The 25,373-nt window shown below is 40.4% G+C and overlaps 1 protein-coding gene across 31 annotated transcripts in view; it reads left to right on the top strand.

Moving 5' to 3' along the window:
- The window catches only part of NRCAM (neuronal cell adhesion molecule), a 314,513-nt gene that overhangs the window by 205,449 nt on the left and 83,691 nt on the right, over positions 1 to 25,373 (top strand). For all 31 annotated transcript variants that reach the window (XR_008627059.1, XM_055119016.1, XM_055119103.1 and 28 more), the window contains one exon: positions 23,064 to 23,263. Coding sequence is in view for 30 of the 31 variants with exons in the window: in XM_055119016.1 (XP_054974991.1) it covers positions 23,158 to 23,263 (106 nt within the window). In the remaining variant the exon portion in view is untranslated. The remainder of the gene's footprint in view (positions 1 to 23,063; positions 23,264 to 25,373) is intronic.

Raw genomic sequence — 25,373 nt, 5'->3', positions numbered from 1 at the left:
ACCGAAAGAGCACTATAGCACTGTCATCCCGTTGTTCATCGGTTTGCTCAAGTGGGCACGAGTAATGTCTCCATTGTGAGACTTGTTACTGTTTTTGGCATATCAAATACGCCATGGGTGGCTTGTCAGGCTCTGCCATGCAGGCGGGATACTCTCGGTAGCTTGCCGGGCTCTCTGAGAGGGACAGAGGAATTGAACCCAGGTCTGCCGCATGCAAGGCAAATGTCCTACCCACTGTGCTATCGCTCCAGTCCTACCGAAAAGAGGCAAGATTATTATGCACTGGAGCAAGAATGCAGCCTGTGAGATTTTTGTAATATAAGACGCTCACCTATTTGTCTTAATCTAGGTTAGCTAAGCCAGGGACCGAAACTTGGACCAGGGTGGTTTGTTTAGAAATGTCATCTCAGGGAGGAGAAATGCAGGATAGGAGGAGTAGAGCAGAGAAAGGGGGAAAGCCAACTCAAGGGTACCTAGTGCCATTGTCTGTTTACTCTTTTCAGCACCTGCGGGAGGGGTTATGAAATACGTCCGACAACTCTGCAGCAGACAAAACATTAATGCACTGACCCTCTGATTCCAGATTTCCAGTGACCACGCGTGGTCTCCTAGTGCTGACTCCCTGAATGCAAGTCCCTAAAGCTATTAAGTCACAGATTAGAAATACCCAGTGCAGGATGCAAGGGATTCTTAGGGGTGTGGCTGTTGTTTAGGTCAGTGTTTCCCAGTGGGGGATACTGCCCCACTCAGGGGTGCAGGAATGATGGGAGTCAGTAGTAGCTTTGGGTACAATTGGGGGCCAGTTTGGGTTAGCTTAAAAGAGGTAGGCTTGCAGAGGCACTGTGTAATTTTGTTTTTCTGAAAAGAAGGCAACAGGCCAAATCAGTTTGGAAAGCTCTGATCTAGGTTCATCTGTGCCAAGTTGCTCAAGGCCTGCAGGAGAATGAGGAGCCACTGAGAGGGCTTTAAAATGGTGTCTAAGAGGGATTCAATACAGCAACTCTTATGGGAATGAACTTTTTGTTCTTCTCTCTAGTGCCAAATAATTTGCTGGAATGTCCTAGGCTCTTTAGGTCTCTGAGTAATGAAGATGAAGTAAAAAGTAGCTGGAAATATTTTGATTAACAAAATGTGAATGGACGCAGCTAATCATAGCAACATTTATTTCCCCAGAGGCATTTTTCCAGTTCTGTACAAGGTATGGATCAAAAGGGAGCTACACCTAGTATCTCCATAAAACAAAACAAACAGAACAGAACAGCAGACTAACTTAGGCAATTGTGATATATATTGAAAACAAATAAGTCTGTGTTTAGTCTTTAAGGGAGAGTTTATTGATCCTTTGTACCATGACATTACCTGGGCCTGGAGTGGTTTTTATAATGGCTTAGAAAATACTAGTAAGCAAAGGCTTTGGTGTACTGCCCGAGATTTAGCATAGAGGAAAAGGCACAAAATCTTTTGACTTTGGCTTGGCGTGGTACATGTATATGATGTAGATGAGGGCTGTTTTCAAACTTGGCTGCCCACAAATTCCCCTCGCTTCTGCACAACATAAAGCCTTCGGGAGCCTTGTACTTTACGGGGCTGCTCACGTGCCTTTATGTTGTTCGCAGTGGGCTTTTACTGATGCTTATCTTGTACTTAGAATCTAGTCATAAATCAAGTATGATAACACCCCACATTGTAAATCTTCCCTGGATATACTTCAGTCTAGTGTCCAAATTCTGTCCATGATGGCTAAAAAATTGGAAAGATTGACTTATATGCATTGCACCATTTAATGCTCCATTACAGAGCCTTTTGGCCACACCATCTCCTGTTCTGTCTCTTCTGGATCTTTCACCAACTCTGCACCAGTACCGCCCCCCCTTCTTATCTCACACTCAGAGCTCCTCTGTTGACCCTGCTAGGTCATTGTACCTTGGAACACACCATGGCTGAGGTGCCCAGGGTGAACATTTGACCAAGTGGACCCTGGAATAACTTCCTCCATTCTCTACTCCATCTTAGGACTGATTCTGACTGTCATGCAATTTCTTGAGTGTGTCATTAGTGTACAGAACAGCCTTTACCTGTCACTTAGATGTTCCTATTCCAGCTCTTCACAGTCCGTTCCCTCGGTAGCTCACTGCTCCCTGTGAAATATGTCCTGATAAGATAGTAACTCATTGATCCCTTCAACAAATATTGGCATGCCATGAGCACTTGCCTATACTGGACACGGCCTGAAGTACTTTGAATGAGGAGATAATTCATATTTACTTATCTTTCTCATATCATATATTTCCCAGATTTCACATTGCTTCATTCCCATTTTAGAGGCCAAGAAAGCCTGGCCACATGGTTTGATATGGGTTTGCTTGTATGGGTTCAGGACCCAGAAGAGCCAGAAATGAATATCACACAACGGAATATAGTGGGAGCCTGAGGAGGGAGCCACAGTGAGCCGCAAGAATAGAATATAGTAGCTGATCTGGGAACATATACATCAGAGGGGCAACAGATTCAAAGCCAAGGAACTGAATTAAGAAGAATCAGGATGGAGGGAGAGACCAAATATTCAGAAGCAGCTCCAGAGGGATGTCAGGAATCACTTCCTCTGAGGTCAGGGCCTTCAGGCTATTAAATATTTTTATAAAGGTGTTTCAACTGTTTATTTAATATCCTGACTAGCAATTTCACTGACTAAGTTAATCCTTCAGAAAGCTGAGGACCACTGGGTATGCCCTGCTCAAAAACAAACAAACAAACAAAAAGCTTATAGTTTATAGAGAAAAGAAGAAACAACTCAAACATGATGTGATGAGTCCTTTATGGGTGTTGGGGCAGAGAGTTAGCAAACAGGTTTTCCTTAAGAGAAGCTGTGTCCAGTAGCGCTTTCCATGGTGATGAGTGTCTTCGACTATGCGCCGTCCAGAAGTGCAGCCACTTTCCTGTCCCACTGGCCAGTGGGAGCTTGAAATATGCAGAGTGTGACTGTGGATTTTTAGTTCTAGTTGTTTTAATTGGTATAAAATTTAATTGTCATGTGCAGTTAGCAACTATGGGGTAGGTAAGCAGAGTTCTAGAGGATGATCTCTTAGCTGACCGAGTCTCCAGCAATGAACAGGCACAAGCCTAGCCAGAATGAATGAGATCAAGTAGAGAAAAATAAGAGTATCCAGCAGACAATCGTCCAATGGAAGTCACGGAGATGTCATTCACTGGGCTGCTCCTCGGAGGCTAGGGTTTATTCCCCTTGCTTCTCTTCTCTACCTACCTAACATCAAATTAGCCATTTACAACCTAGGAGAAGAGGACTCAGAGTTTGTTTAGGATCACCAGTACCACACAGCTCCTGGGTGGCAAAATGAGAATTCAAACTCAGATCAGACCTCATGGCCCCTATTCTTTCCACCTGGTCACTTCGCCCAATTTTGTGTGTCACATAGGAGAGAGTATGAGCTTTCCGTCCTCATCAGCAAGTTTGTTCTTCCTAAGTTTTGTTCTTTCTAAACCTCTTTCTAAGGTTTCCCCTTAGAAAAGTATGAGGTAAAAATAAGGGGAGAAAGAAATTAAGAAGGATTGGCCAGGAAAAGTTAAGGGTGGCCCATGGAACCCAGAATGGAAAGAGAAGGCAGTTCTTGGAAAGTGGGAGAAATGTGAGACTCAAGAACAAGACAGTGGACATGAATAGGAAGATCTGCAGGCAGAGGCCCTGCGGTCAGAGGGCATCTCTGCCATTTCCGCAGGCTTTCAGCCCAAGGACTAACTACGGTGAATGAGTTCAGTCTGGAGTGGCGGATGTTGATTGGAGAAAACCTTTGGCAGAGTTTCCCATTTCTGGTACATGCATCCTTCTCCTTCAACAGACAGAAGTTTAGGGTCCTCAGAAACACACTGCAGCTTAGGAAACAGATTCTATCTGGCTAACTTTGTTCTAATATCCCACATGCATTAGAGATGTGAAGCTAAAAGTAATGAAATGAGTCTCAATCCATCATATAACTCATTTTAAAAAGTACTGAAAATTGTCCTAAATTCTTATTAAAGGAATTGATTTTTAGATGGGGTAGAAAATTTTTCTTCACACAAATGAAAAAGGTAGTTTATTTTCATTGGCATTATTTTAATCAGCATGGGGCTTCTATTCTGTGTGGATTCTTTTAAGATCATTCATCCCTTCAATAATTCATTGAGACTCATAAGAGAAACCATGGTCTTATGTTTCATTATTACTTAGTCTTCTTTATACAGAAATTTAATTTATACTGGGACTAAAGTGAAAATTGCATGTGCAAGTATATATCGGGATAAGAAGGGTGTTAAGGTTTTTGTTTTTTTTTGTTTTTTGCTTTTTAGGTCACACCTGGCAATGCACAGGGGTTAGCTCCTGGCTTTGCACTCAGGAGTTACTCCTGGCGGCGCTCAGGGGACCATATGGGACGCTGGGAATCGAACCCGGGTCGGCCATGTGCAAGGCAAACGCCCTACCCGCTGTGCTATTGCTCCAGCCCCCAGGGTGTTAAGGTTTTTACTGCATATTCTCTTTTCACTGAAATTCAGTTTGCAGACTACGACAATTATTCATTTAAGTGGCATTGCTAAGTTTTAATGAATTGACTCAGCAGTTTTAGATCAGGATCTTAGCTTAGCCTGTCTACCTATTTCCAGTCAGCCTCATCTCTACAGCTCAGCAGCTTGGTTTTCTGTTTCCATAGTTTCAGTTTTCTGGAAAGTTAATATAAATAGGATCACACTGGGATTTTAATGTCTGGTTTCTTTCACTTAGCCTAGTCGGGAGGTTTTATGTATGATTCAGTCCCTATCAGCAGTTCATTCTTGCTTATCACTGAGAAGTTGTTCATTTTATGAATATACCTCATTTGTATGTCCTTTTACATGTCATTGAGCATTTGGATTGTTGCCTGTTTTTCTTTTTTTAAATTATAATAAAAGATTCTCCCATATTCATTGGAGTGCAAGTCTTTCTGTGGACACCTGATTTCATTATTATCAGAGAAAGCCTTTGACTAGAATTGCTGTGTTGTGTAGTAAATGTATGTTTAACTAAGAAAAGGCAAAATTGTTTTACAAAATAGCTATAGCTATATACCATTTTATGTTCCTGTAGCACTGTTGTCCAGTTGTTCATGGATTTGCTCAAGTGGGCACCAGTAACATCTCCATTCTGAGACTTGTTGTTACTGTGTTTGGCATATCGAATACACCACAAGTAGCTTGCCAGGCTCTGCCGTGTGGGCAGAATACTCTCGTTAGCTTGCCAGGCTCTCTGAGAGGGACAGAGGAATCAAACCCTACCTGTTGTGCTGTCACTCCAGCCCTTTATGTTCCTATAGTCAGGAAAATATAAGTGAGAGATTCTGTTTCTCCACATTCTCATTAACACTTGCTATTATAATAAATCTTTTTAAATATAGCTTCTTGAGGGTTTGTCATGGTACCTCCCTCTTTGGGGATATATCCAGAAGTGAGATAACTGATCATATGGAATTTTTATTTTTACTATTTTGAAGAATATTCCTACTGTTCTCCATAATAGCCAAATTAAATTTTCCATTTGCTGGGATCTTTTGAAGAATATTATTTAAATTATGATTATGTCTAACTTATCATTCTTTATAGATTAGACATTTAATATCACAGCTAAGAAGTCTACCTCATCCAAAACCCCAAAGTATTTGCTTCCATTTTATGACAAAGGTGGAAAATCTGCTTGTATTCTTTTAAAAATGATCAAGGTATGGAGGAGAGTCCTTAAAAATGGAAATTCCATACAATCAAACAATACCACTCACCCCTAGAAATATGTACAAAAGATGTGAGAACATTAATTTGAAAGGAGATTTGCACCCGTATGTTTATAACAGCATTCATTACACAGGCAAAAACAAAGCATCAACCTAAATGCCTATTGACAGATAAATGAATTTTAATAAAAAGCAAAACAAACAAAACCTGGTATAGGAGCCAGTAAGATAGAACAGCAGGTAAGGAGCTTTCCTTGCATGTTACTGACCTGCATTTAATCTTCGGCACCCCATATAGTTCCCCAGTATCTGCCAGGAATCATCCCTGAGCACAGAGCCAGGGATAAGCACTGAACACTTCCAGGTGGCCCCCCAAAAAGCAAACAAAAATTTACCTGAAACTGGATATATATTCTATGATATATATATATGTTATATTCATAGGAAAATAACTTAATTCTGAAGGGTGAAATTGTAATTTTGGTAAAAATGGGTGCAACTTGAGTGATTAATCTAATTAAATAAGCAGTGAAGTAGAAGACAATTACTAAGTGGTTTTAACCATGTGTGGAGTATAAATATTAAAGCTAACCAGTAAAAAAAAAAAAAAAAGTAAAACATGTTTCTGAGCCAGGGAGATGGCTCAAAAGGTTGGGGCACATGCATTGGTTCTGTATCCGGAGCCACTACCTAATCTCTGGAGCATCTCTGGGAAAGCCCCCTAGGCAGTGAGCCAGGAGAATTCCCTGAGCCCAGAAACAACAACAAAATTCCCAACAACAATCACAACAAATGAACTCCTAAACTCAGTGAAAATTAGAGTGGTTCCCAGAGGGAGCTGAGAGGAATGAGTAGAGGGTATTTTGGTGTGTGCTGGCACTGGGACTTTGATGGAGGGAGTGGTGCATCCCATACACATCTTTTTTTTTTTAAATTTTTTATTGAGTCACCATGTGGAAAGTTACAAAGTTTTCAGGTTTAAATCTCAGTTATACAATGCTCGAATACCCATCCCTTCACCAGTGCTCATATTCCACCACCAAGAATCCCAGTATAGCTCCACCCCGCCCCCTCTCACCCCAAACCCCCCCACGCCCCTAGCCCCCCCAACCTAAGCCCCCCCGCCTGTGTAACTAATAAATTTCACTTTACTTTCATTTTAATTGCATACAATATTTCAACAAAACTCACTATTATTGTTTGGAGAGTCTCTCCCCTAAAGTCAGACCTGCTGAAAAGGAAGCATTAGATAATTTGTTTTCCATTGCCATCCCATACACATCTTGAGATGTGATCTGACGCCCTGAAATTCTGCAGTATTCTGCAATATCTGTAATGATAAATCAGTAATGATAATTTTTTTAATTGGGGATGGAGAAATAGTAGGACACAAAAGGTGCTTGCCTTGAAAACTGAGGACCCAGATTTTTATCCCTGCCAGTAGTGATAGTTCAGGGTGAGGGGTAATCCCTGAGCATTTTTGAGTGTGGCCCCCAAACCCAACAAACACAAATCCTACAGGCATTGGGTGGTAGAACAGAAGTGACTTCGGGTTTCTGGTAGGAATGAATTTGAACCTGAAATTCTATAGTAATGCAGCGAAAAAAGAAAAGAAAAGAAAGGAAAGAAAAGGGGGAAGGAAGGAAGGAAGAAGGAAGGAAGGAAGGAAGGAAGGAAGGAAGGAAGGAAGGAAGGAAGGAAGGAAGGAAGGAAGGAAGGAAGGAGGGAGGGAAGGAGGGAGGGAGGGAAAAAGGGAGGGAGGGAAAAAGGGAGGGAAGAGAGGAAGGAGGGAGGGAGGGAGAGAAGAACAAGCTATAGAGAGAAAGAAAGAGAAAGGAGGAAGGGAAGAAGGAAAGAATGAGGGAAAGCAACCAAACAAGCGTGAGTTATACCATCAAAGAATAAGAAAATGTTAGAGTAATAAAATGAGAAAAAGGCCAAGAATCGTCTTGCTGCCACATCAGTGGTTTGGCAGTCTCTGTTATGGTTTAGTGATTGTGGTAATGATGGGGTCAGGAGGTATCCATTTGTCATTTTAAATCATTCTAACTTGGCCCCGTAGCCTCTGCCATCCATTCTGCTGAGCACTTCCCTCTGAAAAGTTCCCTCCTGCCTGCTGGCCGCCATCCGTCTCCTCTCTGAACATCCCAGCCTCAGGCGGCCATTGATCTGTGTGTAACTAATTCTCAGATGATGGAGTTAAATTTAATGGAACCCTCTAAAATTCCTTGCACATTTTATTCTTGCCTGAGATGGCACTCTTCATGCTCCTTTTGAAAAAGCTCTTTAATTCACTCTACCCAGCCTAGTACTTTGGAGTGCATATAAGATAATAAGGTCAAAGCCCAATAACTCCACTTTGAAGTCCACTCACCCTGGCACCAGCCCTGCATTTCCATTTCACTCTGCAACCCCATGTGTCCTTTAGCCCTATCTGGGCACTTAGAAGAACATGAGGTGCTGTTGGTGCCACTGAGATTGGATTTTCAGCTTCTATGCCCTGAGTAGATATTCCTGCTATTCTGCCATGGTAGAGCCCGTCTCATCTCCTAAAGTCTTTCTTGCTCCCTCTGGAGCAGAAGCAGGATGGGTGGTGTCCTGTGCGCACCCACCAGGCCGGGCTCTTGCTGCCATTGAAACCCTCACTACTTGTTTTTACATCTACCCTCTTACATGCCCCTGGATGGCTCATCTTTGTCCCACGTCCAGATCTGAGCACTTCCAGGTCATGAATTATGTTGAATTTGCTTCTGAATTCTGCCTCCCTCCCGAATGTCTAAAACTTACTAGACAGTGAATATTTTTCATAAAATCTTTGAAACCAATCTTCCAAAGATTTCTAATGCTGAAAATCTAGAGGGTGTGAATAGAAATGAGCACCTTCCCATTTAAGCTGTTGGTGAGACATAGCTATGCCAGGCAGTCTGCTGGGGAAGTGCTGACTCTGTGCTCTTAGCCTGAGAACTCTCAGTTTTATAGGCTAGACTTTTAGTTAGAATTTTCAGCATCCACTGGAGTGATTATTACTACTTACGTCCCCTTTCTGAGCAGCATATACTCAGGAATGTAGATAGATTAGCAGGTCTCTGTTTAAAACCTTGTTCTCAACTGAAACCAAATGTACCCTCTTTCGGACATAATAATTGTTTGCTGCTACCTGCTTTTCTGCCTCATAGCCTGATCCAGTTTGCAAAATCTGTACATAAGAACTAGTTATCCTTAGCTGTCAAATAATCAGAAGGAAACTTAGAGTTGGTATATTGTTTCTATAACCAACTTTGATAAAAATCAGAAGCTTCCACTCATCTGCTATTGAGTCCTAGCAGGTCTCCGAGACTTTTGCAGAGGGGAAGTTAGGCTTTCCAAACTGTAAGAATATTTTTTTCACTGCAAGAATCTTAAGAGGATCTGGATGCTCTTATTTTAAGTTTCTCCCCACCCCCACCTTTTTTTTGATGGGGTTTTTGAGTCACACCCAACAGTGCTCAGGGGCTCCTCCTGGCTCTATGTTTAGTAGTGACCCTTGGCATTGCTCTGGGAACCATAGGTGGTACCAGGGATCAAATGCATGAAAAGCAATTAAATTCTTTTTTTAAAAAAATTACATTCTTAAAGGAGTCAAAAGTCTAAATTTTGAAAGACTCTCTTCAGACTAAATGGACAGATTTAAGATGTTCCCCTTGGCTGACTGAAGTGTGTGTGTGTGTCCAGTGAGCCCTTGACCGTGGCCTCTTAGTTCTGAGCTTTTGCTGGTAGGATTAGGAAATCTTCAACTGTTTCTTCCAGCCGGTGGATCTCAGCCTGCCTGATAAGTAGGAAGGGACTAGACATAGATTTACCTTCCCTGCTCATGTCATTCTGCTCTATATTACAGTATAAACTTGTGTCTGATATTTATTTCTCCTCGCCAGCCTGTGTCTAGTTTCATTACATCCCCAAAGCTAGCAGCCTTACAGAATCTATTGTTTAAGCTCTGACCCCCCCACCCAATTTCTGGTTCTAGTTATTTATGTTATGAAATAAACCGCCCCTGGCACATCTCAGAGTTCACCAGGGCCATACACACTGGCTTTCAAGGGCAGTGTCAGGGATCAAACTCAGAGTCTCAGACATGCTTTGCTTGAGCTGTCTCCCTAAACCCTTCTCTTGACCTTTATTCTGCTTTTGCATTTCAATGGTGATATGTTTATGGCTGCTTTATTTGCATCTACTTATACTATAATGAATATGACTCTTAATTCAAAGGACTGGAAGAGATCTTAGATAGTTTCTAGACGATTGTTGTCGTTGTCTTTTTTTTTGGGGGGGGGACTTTTGTGGCCCCTTTCATATGCTTAAGGAAATTCTAGGTATTTTTCTGTATAGCTTCTTTGTGAGTTATCAGAGTTTACAAACACAAAATTAATTATGACATAAATTGAACACTTACCAGTGTTCTGCAACTTTTTTTTTTACCTACCTCCCCTTTTTGGAAAAAATAAATAGTACTCCTCTATTGCAAACCAGAATACCCAAAAAGAAAGAGAGAGAAAGCAAGAGAGAGAGAAAGGGAAGAAAAGTGCCTGCCACAGAGGGAGGCCAGGGATGGGGGTAGATGACGGGAGGGCAACTGGGGACATTGGTGGTGGGAAATATACACTGGTGAAGAGAAGGGTGTTAAAAAATCTCTGACTGAAACTCAGTCATGAACAACTTCTTAAAAAACAAAAAAAAAACAATACTCAGAGTTCCCCGGAAATCTGCCTTCTTTTAAGAAAATAAACAGATGTTTCCCCCTTCCCCCCTCTGCCTGTCCACTCAAGATTACTACTGCCATGCCCTATTGTACCACTGCCCCCTAAGAAGCAGTATCCACTTTGGAAAATGCTACATTTCTTCTTTCATTGCTTTGTTTTTGTCCCCCTATATTTTTATTCTTTTGATTCCATAATGATGCAAATTCCATAATGATTCAAATTTGTCTTTGGGAAATAAATATTCCACTTCACCACAGAGTTTTTCCTTGGGACTCACTCACCTGAAGAGGCACTAATTGTAGATTTTTTTTTCGCTTTTTGGGTCACACCCGGCCATGCACAGGGGTTTCTCCTAACTCTGCACTCAGGAATTACTTCTGGCAGTGCTCAGGGGACCATATGGGTGCTGGGAATCAAACCTGGTTGATCACGTGCAAGGCAAAGGCTCTACCCGCTGTGCTATCGCTCCAGCCCCGATTAATATTTTTTTTTAAACTAACTTTGAAATGGCAAAATAACTGGAGACTTTTCTATCCTGATTTTTCCAGGGAGCTGGTCCCTTGGACCTAGAATGTTTTCTTTCTGAACCTTACCTGCTCTTCAAGGTGCTGTTTCTCTCCCACCCTAGTTTAGCAATGGTTCATATTTTTTTGTGTGTGTGTTTTATTTTATTGAATCACCATGTGGAAAGTTACAAAGTTCTCAGGCTTATGTCTCAGTTATACAATACTCAAACACCCACCACTTCACCAGTGCCCATATTCCACCACCAAAAACCCCAGTATACCTCCCACCCCCGTCCCCCCACCCCCACCTGCGTAACTGATGAATTTCACTTCATTTTCTCTTTACCTTGATTACATTCCATATTTCAACACAAAACTCACTATTGTTGTTGGATTTCCCCCCAAAAGACAGCTCTACTACCAAGGAAGCATTTGATAATTAGTTTTCCATTGCTTAGAATGAAGAGATATGAAGTCCCACTGCTCCAACTACATAACTCTTTTTTTTCCTTTTTTTTCTCTTCCCCCTTCCCGCGCCGCCCAGTTCGCACCTGCTTGATAGACCTCATAGTATGGTGGACACCACGTTGTGTTTCTCCCCGAAAATGGGAAACAACCGGGAAAGAGGGATATTTCCTCTCCTCAGCCAGCGTGGGGCTATGGCTTAGTTCAGTCTAGAGAAATGGCTGCAACTTTGATTACCTTCAATATTTCAACAAAAAACTCACTGATGTTGTTTAGAGTTCCCCCCCAAATGTCAGACCTGCTAAAAAGGAACCGTTTCACATTGCTGACAATTAAGAGAGGTTGTCTTAAGTAGCCGCGAGGTTTTGGATTTCTGTATAAAGTCCAGAGAAAATTCTGCCAGAAATTGCATCCCTGCAAGCTTTTACTTCCCTTTTGTGGTGCTCATAAGATGGAAAAGCCTGGAGAGAGAAACCCTTCCCCCCTGGTGCCGCATGGGACAGCGACTCAGCTCACAGTCCAGAGGCCTATCGGTGAGCTGCTAGGGTCCAAAGTAGTTCAGTTGGCCTTTGGCATCATGCTTGTGCAGCAGCCGAAAGCAATGGTTCATATTTTTGCCATGGGGTTTATTTAAGACATATCGAAGGAGATCTTCTAATAGAAAAAGTGTTTCACAAGTCTTCCAATGTGCATGGTGGAATATTCTATCAGCAGCAAAGCTTATTAAATCCCACATTGCAAGAAATGTTGTTTCTGATATTCATCCTTTTATGTACTTTGCTTCTCTATAAACTATGGACTCCTGAGAAGCTACTATTTAGATTCCTAGAAACTGAATTATATTTGAAATGCTTAAAGGAGGATAATCACGAGTAAATCTGACAATTTCTCTTGGAAGCAAATGATCATCACATCGATTTTTTAGGATTAATGCAGATTTTTCACATGGCCTGTTCAAAGAAAATTAAATTCACCAGCAGCTAAGTATTTCATACATTGCTTTGCTATTTTGTTGGTAAATCCTTTTGTAGTAAAGAACGCATATCAGCAAGGGACTGGGATTAGTTTTTAATATCAAATAGTCTCTAGTTGGAATGAAGAATTTCTAGCCATTTATTTTATGATAATACACCTCCCCAGCACTGGTATTAAGTGGAAAACACAATTCTTCATGTCATGTCCATCTCCTTTTCTCATTTCCATTGTTCACGGTGATTACACAGAGACTGCATACCTTTTCAATATGTGTTTTGAAATGTTGCTTTGAAGACTGGAGTAATCTGTGACGATGCAAGAAGGACGCCCCTGGGGTTTGATATATCTGGGCCTTTTATCACCTCATCCCCGTGTCCAGGCACATGCTTGGGGGAAGCCCAAGTTATAGGAGAGAGTGACTCAGACGTGCAGCTGGGAGCAAGGCGGAGGAGGTGTCTGCAGGCATCAGCACCTACACAGCCTGCCCGCCACGTCAAACTCCCTCAGAACAGGCGCCTTGAGATTTCCTGTGAGTAGAGCATTCACTCTGTGGCAGAGGCAGTAGTACTCAATATACTCTTGCACCTGACATCTCCAAGACCCCTGGGTGGTTAGGGTCATTGACTATTTCTGGCCAGCAAGTTGTGAGCGAAAGATGTGGGAGGGGGCAGTGTCAGTTAAGAACAGGAGAAATGAGCACTTCGGGGTGTTGCTGATTTGGCAGCATCTCACAATCATAGAATCATGCTGGAGCACCACCCCTGCTCGCCGCCGTGGATGTGATGAGCATGAGAGAGTTCCATGACATACTGTACTAGTGAGCACGGAGTGAAGTTTTTTCCTCTCCCACTCTGACTTCTCCTTGAGCCACCCCACCCCATATTTATGAAATTGTGAATGGCTTTTATTTTAAGTGACTACCCTGTGACACATTCTAAAATGTCATAACCTGCTATTAAATGCCTGCCATTTTGCCATGTGTTGTTTACTTGCAGATGGATAAGGCATAACCCATTTGGATTACTAATAATCCATATGGGTTTCTTTCTTTGATACTTTGCTGAAAGTTTTAATAAACTTATTTCTGGAGGAGAGTCTTCAGAGAGTCTCTTGCCTGCACGCCTGGCTGTCTTTCCCGGGGCCCCTCGGAGGGGATGGGCTCCAGCTTTCCTCCCCACCCCGAGCAAAGCTCCCAGCAGCCAAAGACCACTGGAACCTAGCTACAGCCATGCTCAAGGCCCCTCTCCACACGTTTGGACGGACCTCACGTATGAAGGTACCGGCAGAGGAACCCAGGTGTGTGTAATTCCATCAATGGTCAACACCCAGAGACTTAAAAGTGAGTTCCTAGAAGCACACGACCTCGAAGCAGCCATGCGATATCTTGTAGCCTACTTCTCCCTCTGGGAGAAACTGGCAAGCTTCTGAGAGTTTCCTGCCCACATGGGAAAGCCTTGCAAGCTTTCCATAGTGTATCCATATGCGAAATCCAGTAACAAGCTGGATCCCATTCCCCTGACCCTGAAAGAGCCTCCAGTGCGGCATCATTGGGAGGGCCGAGTCGAGGTAGACTTCTAAGATCTCAGGGAAAAGACGAATGGAGAGGTTACTGAGCCGCTCGAGAAATTGATGATTAACGGGATTTCGTGATCGTCATCATGATTGTGATTTCTGGAGGAAGGGTTTGTTTTGGATTGGAGGCATAGCCTGCAGTGCTCAGGGCTTCTGGGTCTGTGCTCAAGGACTGCTCCTACTGGGGTTCAGGAGACAGTACATGGTGCCAGAGTCAGTCATATGTAAGGCAAGTCCCTTAACCCTGTACTATCTCTCTGATCCCAATATACTTACTTCTTATGCAGTGTCTTTTTAATGGTCATTACGGAATGATCAGGTGATAGAGCTTATTTCAGTGACTATAAATCTTTTAGAATTACTTTCAGACCTGCATTAAAAATTAAATTTTTCAACTCTCAGACTTAACTTTTAGTGCAGTTCCCTACTCTTTATATTTTAAAATGAAAACTTTGTTTCTATGTTATGATCAGTTGGAAATTAAATAGAAAAGTGGGCCTTGAAATAAAAGACTAAACCAATATTTATAGCTTGTTTTCCCTCTTTCTCTTCCCTTCTTATCATAATGCCTATTTGGTAGAACAGTGAATGGATCCATTTTAAATCCAGGACTCAGCTCTGTCAGAATTCTAGTTGAGAAGAGAGAAAGAGAGAGAGAAAAGAGAGAGAGAGAGAGAGAGAGAGAGAGAGAGAGAGAGAGAGAGAGAGAGAGAAGTACCTGTCATAGAGACAGGCTGGGGGAGGGTGGTGGGAGGGAACCTGAGGACGTTGGTGGTGGGAAATGTATACTGGTGAAGGGATGGGTGCTGAAACCCAATCCTGAATAACACAGCTTTGTAACTGTATCTCACTGTGATTCAGTAAAATTTTTAAATTGAAAAAGTAATAAATTCAAATTTTAAGTAATAAATTTTAAATTAAAATAATTAATTATAAAATATTTTAATTAAAAAATAATGAATTTGAAAATAGTTCTAGTTTGATTTATAGAGATAGAAAGGTGTGGGGGGAGTTGCAGAGTACTTTTTTTTAATTTTTTATTGAATCACTGTGAGATAGACCCTTACAAAGCTATTTATGATTGGATTTTAGTTATATAGCATCCCAGCACCACTATCCCCAGGTTCCCTCCCATCACCTCCCATCCCTGACTCTCTCTCTCTTTCTCTCTCTCTCTTTCTTTCTCCTTTCTCCTTTTGGGCATTGTGGTTTGTAATATTGATACTGAAAGCTTATCAAGAATATCCCTTAACCTACTTTTAACCCTCAGATCTTATCCAGCGTGATCATTTCCAGCTATTATTGTCCTACTGGTCTTACTGGTCTCTGCTCTATCTTACCTACCTTCAGCCCCACACACATGTGGTTAGTTCCAACCAATGACCAGTCCTCTTAACCCCTGTTTTACCTGTCCATGGATATTAATCTTCTACTATACATATATTTTATATACCACAAATGAATTCAGTCATCCTATATCTGTGCCTCTCCTTCTGAATCATTTCACTCAGTACCCTGCGGGCCCAAAAACACATACGAGAAACACAATCTGCACTCTGTGTTCATTGCAGCACTATTCATCATAGCCAGAATCTGGAAACAACCTGAGTACCCAAGAATAGACGAATGGATAAAGAAACTGTGGCACATCTACACAATGGAATACTTGCAGCTATTAGGGAAAATGAAGTCAAGAAATTTTCCTATAAATCAGAGTGCTTTAGATTCACTCTTTTCTGCAGCTTAAGTTTTTCTGTATTGTTGTTTTTGAAGGGTTATTAGAACCAGTGGTGATCAGGGCTTACTCCTCACTCTGTGCTCCAGGATCACTCTTAGCAGGCCTTGAGGAACCATAAGGGATGCTGGGGATTAAATTCTGGTCAGCTATGTGCAACACAAGTACCCTACCTGCTTTACGATCACTCCAGCTCCTGTAACTTAAATTTTGTTTTTGAGTTTAGTATAAACAAATTTATTTGATGTCAGTGATAACCACCTTCTGTTGTTTTTTTTAAATTAATTTATTTTTTATTGGATCACTGTGAGATAGACCATCACAAAACAATTCATAACTGGGTTTTGGTAATACATCCCTCCACCAGTGTACATTTCCTGCCACCGATGTCCCCAGTTTCTCTTCCACCACCCCACTACTCCCCTCAACCCCCAACCTCTATGGCAGGCACCTCCCTCTCTTTCTCTCTCTCTCTCTCTCTCTCTCTCTCTCTCTCTCTCTCTCTCCTTTCAAACCATTCTGTTTATTCTAAATTTTCTGTGAGAAATTTAGAGGAAGCAAAAATAGTAGATCATTTTAGAAGGAAAATCTTTGTTACCAGATTGCATTTTGAATTGCTGTGGTAACAGCCATGATCTTGTAAGGAAACTATGTATTTAAAACATCAAGCCTCTTAAGGGTGTGTATTAAGGTATTTCTGGTTGCAAGAATTAGACAATCCCCATTTATCTTCATTGCTTCAAAATTCTGTTCTTTATAAAAAAATCTCCTACCAGTTTTGTGGTTTGGAGCAATAATGCTTTATTTTATATATATATATATATGTATATATATACATATATATATAATTTTAAGGATTATTTAGCTTTCAGTTAACATGGTTAACTGGTTCTTCCATTCTCGGTCTGTTCTATAGTTGCCTGTGGTTCAGTAAGTCACTTTCTCAGCTGTTTTCTACTGGGAGCACATTTGAAAGGAAATTCTAAGATGACCTTCCATCTTTCAGTGTCTCTTTCCCCTGCATTCAATAGTCTATCTCAAACCTCCCAGAAAGGATATTCCAAGAGAATAAACTCCAGTGTGCAAATGCTCTTAACAGCTTAATTGGCGTGGCTCTTGCTAGTTCCCCTTGGCCAAAGCATCTTCTTGTAGCCAAGCCCAGAGACCTCATGAGAGGAGATTGAGAATACAGAGGAGATTGAGAATACAGATGTGAGTAGATGCTGAATGAATGGTTCTGGGGAGCCATTTACCACCTTAATCAAGGCTATGGTGGAATATGCACGATGGGAGAAGTTAGGAAACCGTTTCAACTCAAACGCTTCCTGGTAAATGCATAGAGAATTGGAACATTGTTAGGGACAATGACAGTTCCAGAGAGAGTTCCAGAGATCCGGCATCATGTTGCTCTTGACACCTCATATCCTCCACCTACTCATTGCTTTCCCTTGCTGCCTTGTCTCTGTGTGGCCGTTGACCTTTTCTTTCTGCTGCAAACTGTGGACTCATTTTCTCTTTGTGGCTCATACTTTCCCTATGGGAAAAGAATTTGTTACCATTTCATTAGTTAATCTTCAGCCCTCTTCCCTGCTAAGTCATTCCCCAAACTCTATGTGTGACAACCGCCTTTTAGTCAAACACCCACACTTGATTCTTGTAGACTTGGTCAGGAGGGTGGGATCAACACAGAAAGACAAGCTTTGAGCATGGCACATATTCTGAGCGGAATAGTCTTCTCTGGTCTGTTCAGTTGATTTTGACTTAAAAGGAAAAAAGAAAAGCCATGGCTGTCATGTGATCCAGTTCTGCTTAATAGCATTCTCGTGAAATTCCGCACGACGCTGTGCTATGGGCAACTCTGTCCAAGTCTTCTGTAGATATACACAAAGCACATAGGTATATCACAGTCTGATGTTTTTAGTATGTAAATAAATTTGGCAAATCTAGTTACTTAATAGATATGTGCAAAATAGAGTGGGAGAAGGGATGAGCAAGGGTATCTCAGGGTGAGAGAAGATGGAAAGCTCCAGAATTTTCTGTACAATTGGAGCCCTTTGTTTGGCTTTTCACATGCCCTGTGTGAGAGTACCAATGTCCTTGACTAGGGGATGTTACCATCCTGCACCTCAGGATCCTTATCAGAATACCTAATTAACAATGGGATTTATCTTCTGTAGTTGTTGGGAAGATCAGTAACATATGTTAATGTATAACTGATTTCCGGGACACAGAGGAACTAAATAGAAGTCATCGTGTGTTTTTTTTCTCATCTATTATATGATTATAATACCAGCTTTCCTGTTTCCTGCGGGCTTTATGAATATAAAATTAGAAAACAAGTTTAAAACTCTTAAGGAAGGGAACTTGATATATCTAACATCAAGCTATATCAAAATTTAATCTATTATTATCTATGATTTAGGTACAAACAACATATTAATTGTTCACTTTTCCTTAGGTACTATTCTAGGTTCTAGCTCCCAGACTCCTTGTAGAAACTCTCCTATGAAATATTCCCTTGGGCTGAAAGGACTTTGAGAACATGTCACATGGTGTTTCTGAGTGTTTACTTTGTTCTTTTAGGAGGTTATTCAATCTCATTAGTCACCTGCATCTCCCTTTTTCTTAGGTCCTTTTGTGGGTTTCTAGTTGTATTAATGGTGAGTTTTCAATTTTTTTTGTTTTTTGAGTCACACTTGGCGATGCACAGGGGTCACTCCTGGCTCTGCACTCAGGAATCACCCCTGGCAGTGCTCAGGGAACCATATGCGATGCTGGAATCAAACCTGGGTCGGCCGCGTACAAGGCAAACGCCCTACCCACTGTGCTATCACTCCAGCCCCAATGGTGACTTTTTGTTATGTTAGTTATGCAAAGTCATTGTCCATTTCTCTCTAACCTTCTTTCTATGGTCCCCAAACTAAAATTTAGAATTCAAAAGCACAAGCATATGCTAGGATTGTCCACCAATGTGCTATTCTTTTGGATAAAGAGCTGACAAAATCTAAAGTCATCATCCCTTAGTTGACTGCTGAAAAAATTTCTCTCACTGTCATGATGATGTCATCCAGTTCATTACCTGACAGTGGAGCCAGCAACAGTGTGTCACCAGGGCAATACCAAGGGCATCCAGTTCCATAGCATGTTTGCTTATTAACTTAAAGGGAGATCACACTTGTTGTCCTGGGATCGTGGAAGGACCCTTGCTGAGGCGCAGAAAGGCACTGAATAGAATGAAATGGCAGGGTATACGTGGCCTTTCAGATCTGGGACAGTGCTGATATATATTTTCAATTAAAATTAAAATAAATTTGTCTTTCACTTGAGAGAAAAGATCTTATTTCCTTGCTAATGACAAGTTTTCTTAAGTAAGCAGCAGAGGAGCTGTATTTCTTGGGTTTATTGTATAGCGTCTGTCAAACTTTGGGGTTTTTTACTTTTTACAAATATGGTAAGTAGGGGCTGGAGAGTTAGGACAGTGGGCGGGGTGCTTGGCTCACATGCAATCAACCCAGATATGGTTCCCTGAGTACGGAATGAGTCATAAATGTGGAACCAGAAATAAGCCTGAGCATTGCCAGGTGTGCCCTCCAGACAAAATGCTAAATTAAATGAAATATATGGTAAGTAATGCAGGGGAGCATTTGTTCTATGGCTTAATATGAATTTAATTTTATTCAGAGAGATAAATGAAACTTGAGTTGTATTTCTTTTCTAATGATGAAAAGTTTACTGAAGAGAGGATATTTTCCTTCCTTTGTGTTTCAGAGGTGACAAGTGAAATATTATTTTGAATGGAGTAAATAAACTAAAATACTAAAAGGCTTTACTCCTATCATTTTTTTTTTTTTGCTTTTTGGGTCACACCCGGCGATGCTCAGAGGTTACTCCTGGCTCTGCACTCAGGAATCACCCCTGGCAGTGCTCAGGGGACCATATGGGATGCTGGGAATTGAACCCGGATTCAAGGCAAACGCCCTACCTGCTGTGCTATCGCGCCAGCCCCACTCCTATCATTTCTAAAGGTTGTTTTTTTTTTTTTTTTGCCACACCTGGCAGTGATGAGTGCTGACTCTGCATTCAGGGATAACAACTGGCAGTGCTCAGGTATTACTCCTGGCTCTGCACTCAGGAATCACTCTGGGAAGTGCTTGGAGGATTGAATATGTGGTGCTGGGTGGGCTGTGAGCTAGCAAATGCCTTACCCGCTGAACTCTCTCTCCGGTCCCAACTCAAAACCATTTTATCCATGTGTTTTATATTCACGTATATTCAAAAGATAAAGTGAGCATCTGTCTTCTTCAGGCATGCTTTGAAATGTCTGTGGCAAATATTGCAAATTGCACACTTTATTGTACCAACATACTCTAGTAAACCTGATGCTGCTGTCTCAAAATGGGATTTTATTCGTTTTGCTGTAATTGCATGAACAATTTTGTTCAGTTCATGATTTTTACCTTAGAGAATGGCCATCATCTTCCAATATAAACTGGAGGCAGATGGGCTCCTTGAAGGGTTGACACTGACTTGAGAATCAGAAGCAGTGGTTTTCCCTCTTTGAGATGTGAGATGTGCATTTCTCCTCTAGAGAGAAGCTATTTCCTGTAACTGCTTCTCAATTTGACTGAGAGCTGCGGACCTAATGCTGTCCTTGAGCACTGGGTTTTGGGCTTTTCAGTTACGATGACATAGGAGGGAGGAGTGAGTGATTTTCCATGGGCAGGGTTTAAGGATGGGCTGGATGCGACTTTGCCCTTCTTCCCAAACAACCCACTCTGAAGATAATTTGGGGGTCATTGGTGCAGGTAGTTTACAATTGCTGAAGAGAGAAAACATTTTTAGTTATTGTACTTGAGGATGATGGCTTATTTTGAGGATTGGCTCATCTTTTTAAGTAAGTACTTTCTCAGATTTTCTTAAATTTTTCTTAAATTTTTAATTTTGTTTTTATGAAGCCAATTTATTGTGCCACATTTTGTCCCATATAAACTCTTGAAAAGGGAAGCAGGTTGAATGATGCTTTCTCCTACATGAAGTTGTCTAAAGGTTTTCTCTCTTCTTGGGAATAAACATTTTAAGGCATTAGGCAATATCATTAACAAATTTATAACATGAAATGTGTGATTGTTTAAGATGTTATAGGCATTACAATTATTAGTACATCTTTTGATATATATGTATATATGCACTTTAGAGTATACTTTAGGAAGTATTTTAGTTCTCATAGCAACCATTCAGAAAACTGGGCACTTAAACACGAGTAACTTAACATGTGTATCAGGTTGGCATGCCTCTTTCTTTCTCATGTTTATCTGCTTCTTTTTATCAACTTGTTTTAGTTCAGTTACTGCCATTTATTTTCCCTAAAGTGTATTTGTAAATTATAAATTAGAAAACAGAAAAATCATAAAAGACCCTAAACGAATTTGATTAAATGATAATGATATACTTTGTACTCATAAAGACATTTACAGTTTGGCTAGAAAGTGTTGGTGACCTTCTATACCTGCTCCTCAGTATTTAGTGGACATGGCAGTTTATATATTATAAAATATGAGAAATCCTACATCTTCAATGAAATTTCTTAGTGCAGATGTTTTATTTGCAAAATATATTAGCTATCTTTATAGATATTTATCAAGCAGAGTTCTTCCTTCATATTTGTTTAGCAGTAATTTTCTTACTACAGTTTTAATCAAATTCCAATCAGAACTCAGCTGATAGTCACATAACACATGTTCTCAGCATTGTTTCATTTTCCCTTTATACATATAAGCTCAATTATACACACAGCATGATATTACAACTAATTTTATCATATGGACAAGAGTTTGCTTTTCAAACTAAGTAAATATACATAGAGCCTAAGGGAGGCACTAGTTACCTGGCTGATCTAGATACAACTCCATCTTCAAAGGTCTTAAATGTTCAATTCCTTTCCCTTTCCTCCATTCTTTGGTACAAATATTTATTTGCTCTGTACTATATACCACACCCTGGGGTAGGTTCTGCATCACAATGGGCAATGGGACAAATGCAATCCCCTTTCCTTAGGAGAGTTTCAGTTTCATGTGAAAGGTTAACATTACTAAAATATACATTTAGACAAATTATAAAAATTGAACAACTTTTTCAGGCATTTAGTTGTGGAACTGCTTGTGTTTTTAATAATAGTATCCCTCCTACCTTCATGAAAGATCTTTGGTTACCTCCCCTTGCTCCATTCATATGAAATTACGATCAAAGCTGTCATTTCAAGTAGACATTTGCTGTTGAGAGGTCTCTCTTCTGTGTTTGTGTTTATGCACTCATGTGTATAGGGACCACTGTAGCAGGTGATGGAGGGATGCACAAAGATAGAAGAAAAGTCTTTTCAAAGGGAGAGAGCATGCATACACCCCAAAATATCTTAAGATGCATTATACAACAAGATGATTACAATAGGAATTTCAAAAAGTCTTAAGGGCTTCTATTTCAGTGACCAGCTAATGTATCAATTTTAACTTACCTCTAAAGAAATAAGTTAGATCTTTTTTAAGAAAATATGGTAAATAAGTCATTCCCAGAAAAACAGAATAAACCAAGGCAAGTAGGTGAAAGAATTGAGGCATATTGAATGATGCAAGAAAAAATCAACAAACATACAAAAAGTTACAGGGAAATAAAAGATAATGTTAAGATGAGATCAGATCTGATATTTTAAAAATACCTCTTTAATGATATATTCAATTTGATTTTATAGATTGCTCCCATATGGTTACTCCTGATATTTGAATATCCTCTAGAAAAAATTAATTAACACTATTCAGCAGGGTGACTGTGTTGTCGCCTTCTGACACCAACAAGCAAATTCAGTGCTGATGAGAGAAAGGGAAGGTGATTTTGTTGATTGAGGTGATTTTAAGTTTAAAGCAGATTTGTAACAGTGCCCTGGACTTTCCCAGATAAAAATCTCTAGGATGGAGAAACCATTAGATCTCCCCTCTAAAAACTACACTTTCTGATAGTTTTAGAAGCCATACGTTCCCGATCTGTTAAGAACTCAATAGTGACCTGGTAGACACTGATATAAATGCAGTATTTAAGATGGAATAACTATAAGGATGGCAAAATGGAAAGATTTTGCTCGACACTATTACAAAAAGTTTGGACCGAATTTTAGTTGATCTATAAATAAATGATTATTCTGGTCTTGAGTTAAATATTTAAAAGGCCACTCCCGTTATGTATAATATAGGACTGATACTTTTATGTGCTGTGTACTTCAATTCTTCATTTCCTGCTTTTAATACACTATAATTCTTATCCTATCCCTTTTCAGCTCCCTGCATGAAAATTATTTAAACGTTGCACACAAAGCTTTTGTGAAAGAAGAAAAGAAATTCGGTTGGTGAGTCTCAGCAGGAATTAAGCTAATGCAGCTTAAAATAATGCCGAAAAGGAAGTGCTTATCTGCAGGCAGAGTGCCCCTGATTCTCTTTCTGTGCCAGATGATTAGTGCACTGGAAGTACCTCTTGATCGTAAGTATTAACATTTTTAAGCTCTTAGACCCAGGAATCAACCCTCCTAGGCATTTACCATCACTCTGAACTGTGTGAGTGGAAAGTGTCTGTGTGATACTCAGAAACTAATTAAAATTAATTTGACTTTTATCTTCAGCACCTGGTGTTTATAATGAATCACACTATAGAAATGGTCATTAAATGGTCACACACTCCGTCCCCTTCTTATTTTCTCCTAGTCTGGTGACATGTGTACCATCAGGAGGGATTGGAGAGAAGGCATAACTTCTGGGCTGTTCTGAACCTCCCAACAAGTGACTCTTTATAGAAGGAGTTCTGCAATAAAAGAATCATTTTAAAACAATAATGGGGACTTCTCCACTCCACACCCTCTCCTTATGCTGAGAATGCTCTGGAAATGACCGGAGAATGGTCTCTTCACCGATTCTATATCCCTCTGTATTCCCTGTAGTACTCAGGATTCTTTACTCTTGATTCTGACAAGGCATTTTCACTTTCAAATTTTGAAGCTTAGCCTTTAATGAGTCTATATCTAGGAAATGTATCTAGGGTTAACCGAAAGCTTTATTTTTTCATTCAAATTTAAAAAAAAAACATAAGCAAAGATGGAGATGTAAATTTGGGGGAATAAAACAAATCATCTGCAGGATACAATTTAAAATGAAGCAAGCGACTGTGTTATCCTACTCTTTTCCCAAGAGAAAAAGCATTCTCTCTGGTCTGGGCGGCCTGTTTGTGAGAAATATAGATAATGCTAGGTTTCAACTGGTCACTTCTACCCTGGAAAGCATAATTTCAAATCTGGGCAATTACTGTACCTCAGAATTGATTTATTCTTTATCCCTAATCTGCCTGACCTCTTTAAATCCATTAGCCTCCTGAAAAGAACATCTGCTTGGCAGGCTTTCCAAGGTGCAAGGAAGACAGTGCTTCCCCGCTATTCAGTTGCAGGGATGTCACTTTTAACTTGAGGTTCCCATTGCCAGTAAGATAACAAGAAGGGGAAAAAAGAGAAAAAACAAGAAATGGTATGCCCCATAGTTTGTTGGAGGCAAATAAGACGCTGTGCATTTATAGTCCAAAGTACAATTAAAAAATGCTTTTCTTATTTAAAAAAATACTCATTCATCCCCTTAATCTATTCACGCACCTTGAATTTAGGGGGGGAAATTGCTTAAGCCCATTGGAGTAGAAGTGCCTAAGTAAGCATTTACCTTAACAACATACAAAGAGAGAGAAGAGCACTTGGGAAAAATGCTTTTGTTCTCTCTTGTGTTAAATATGTTCCCCCTTAATCTAACCGCTCCGTCTAACTATCACAGGGAAATAGTCACCTATGGCTAACTCAATTATCGCTGCTAATGGAGAAGAGGCGTACTGAGGATGAAAAGAAAGTCATGGGTAACCCAGGCGCTCTGGCATTAACCTTTGCAAGTAATAATGACAGGCAGCACTGTAGAATCATTTAAATTGTATGTTAATGTAATTGCCTCCTTGCCTTCCTGTTTCTTTTGCCCCTGTTCCACTTAGCCCTTCTAAGTCGAGGCACTCCTTGGTGTGGGAACTAGTATCCCTTGAGTGGCTGAGAAATTTTGAAACAGAAACATACTAACAGTCTGAAAAGTTCAATTACTGGCTTGAGAATTAGCCATGGAAATATAAAAACCTAAAATTAGCATTCAACTTGGCTTGTGGGGAGTGTTGCTGTTCTAGCAACGTTCTATTCTTTGGTGTTATTACCATGTATGTTGTGATGTCTGGGATAAAAAGATCAGATGCTGCATAGTCTGAAAACTCAGATTACTAGAAGATTTCAGCTATTTTTTCCAAATCAAACTTAATAACTTTCCCAGCATACACAGATTCGATGGAAATAGCCATTCCTGTTCCTGGAAGAATCACATTTTGTCTATAGCATTTCTTTTCTTCTTCCATATGTTGATGTGGGATAGGCACTACAGGAATAAACAAAACCATTCATGAGAGTTCTTTTTTCTTGCAACTTCACTATTGATTTCAATCATCACTCTATTTTTATAGGTCAAAACAAATAGACAAAGATGCCCCTTTTATCTTCAGGGTTCTAATGTTCTTATTACTAACATCT

Source organism: Sorex araneus, chromosome 1 (genome assembly GCF_027595985.1).
Source record: "Sorex araneus isolate mSorAra2 chromosome 1, mSorAra2.pri, whole genome shotgun sequence".
NCBI lineage: Eukaryota > Metazoa > Chordata > Mammalia > Eulipotyphla > Soricidae > Sorex > Sorex araneus.
The sequence above is the reverse complement of the archived record's forward strand: the minus strand, read 5'-3'. Positions and strand labels throughout refer to the sequence as shown.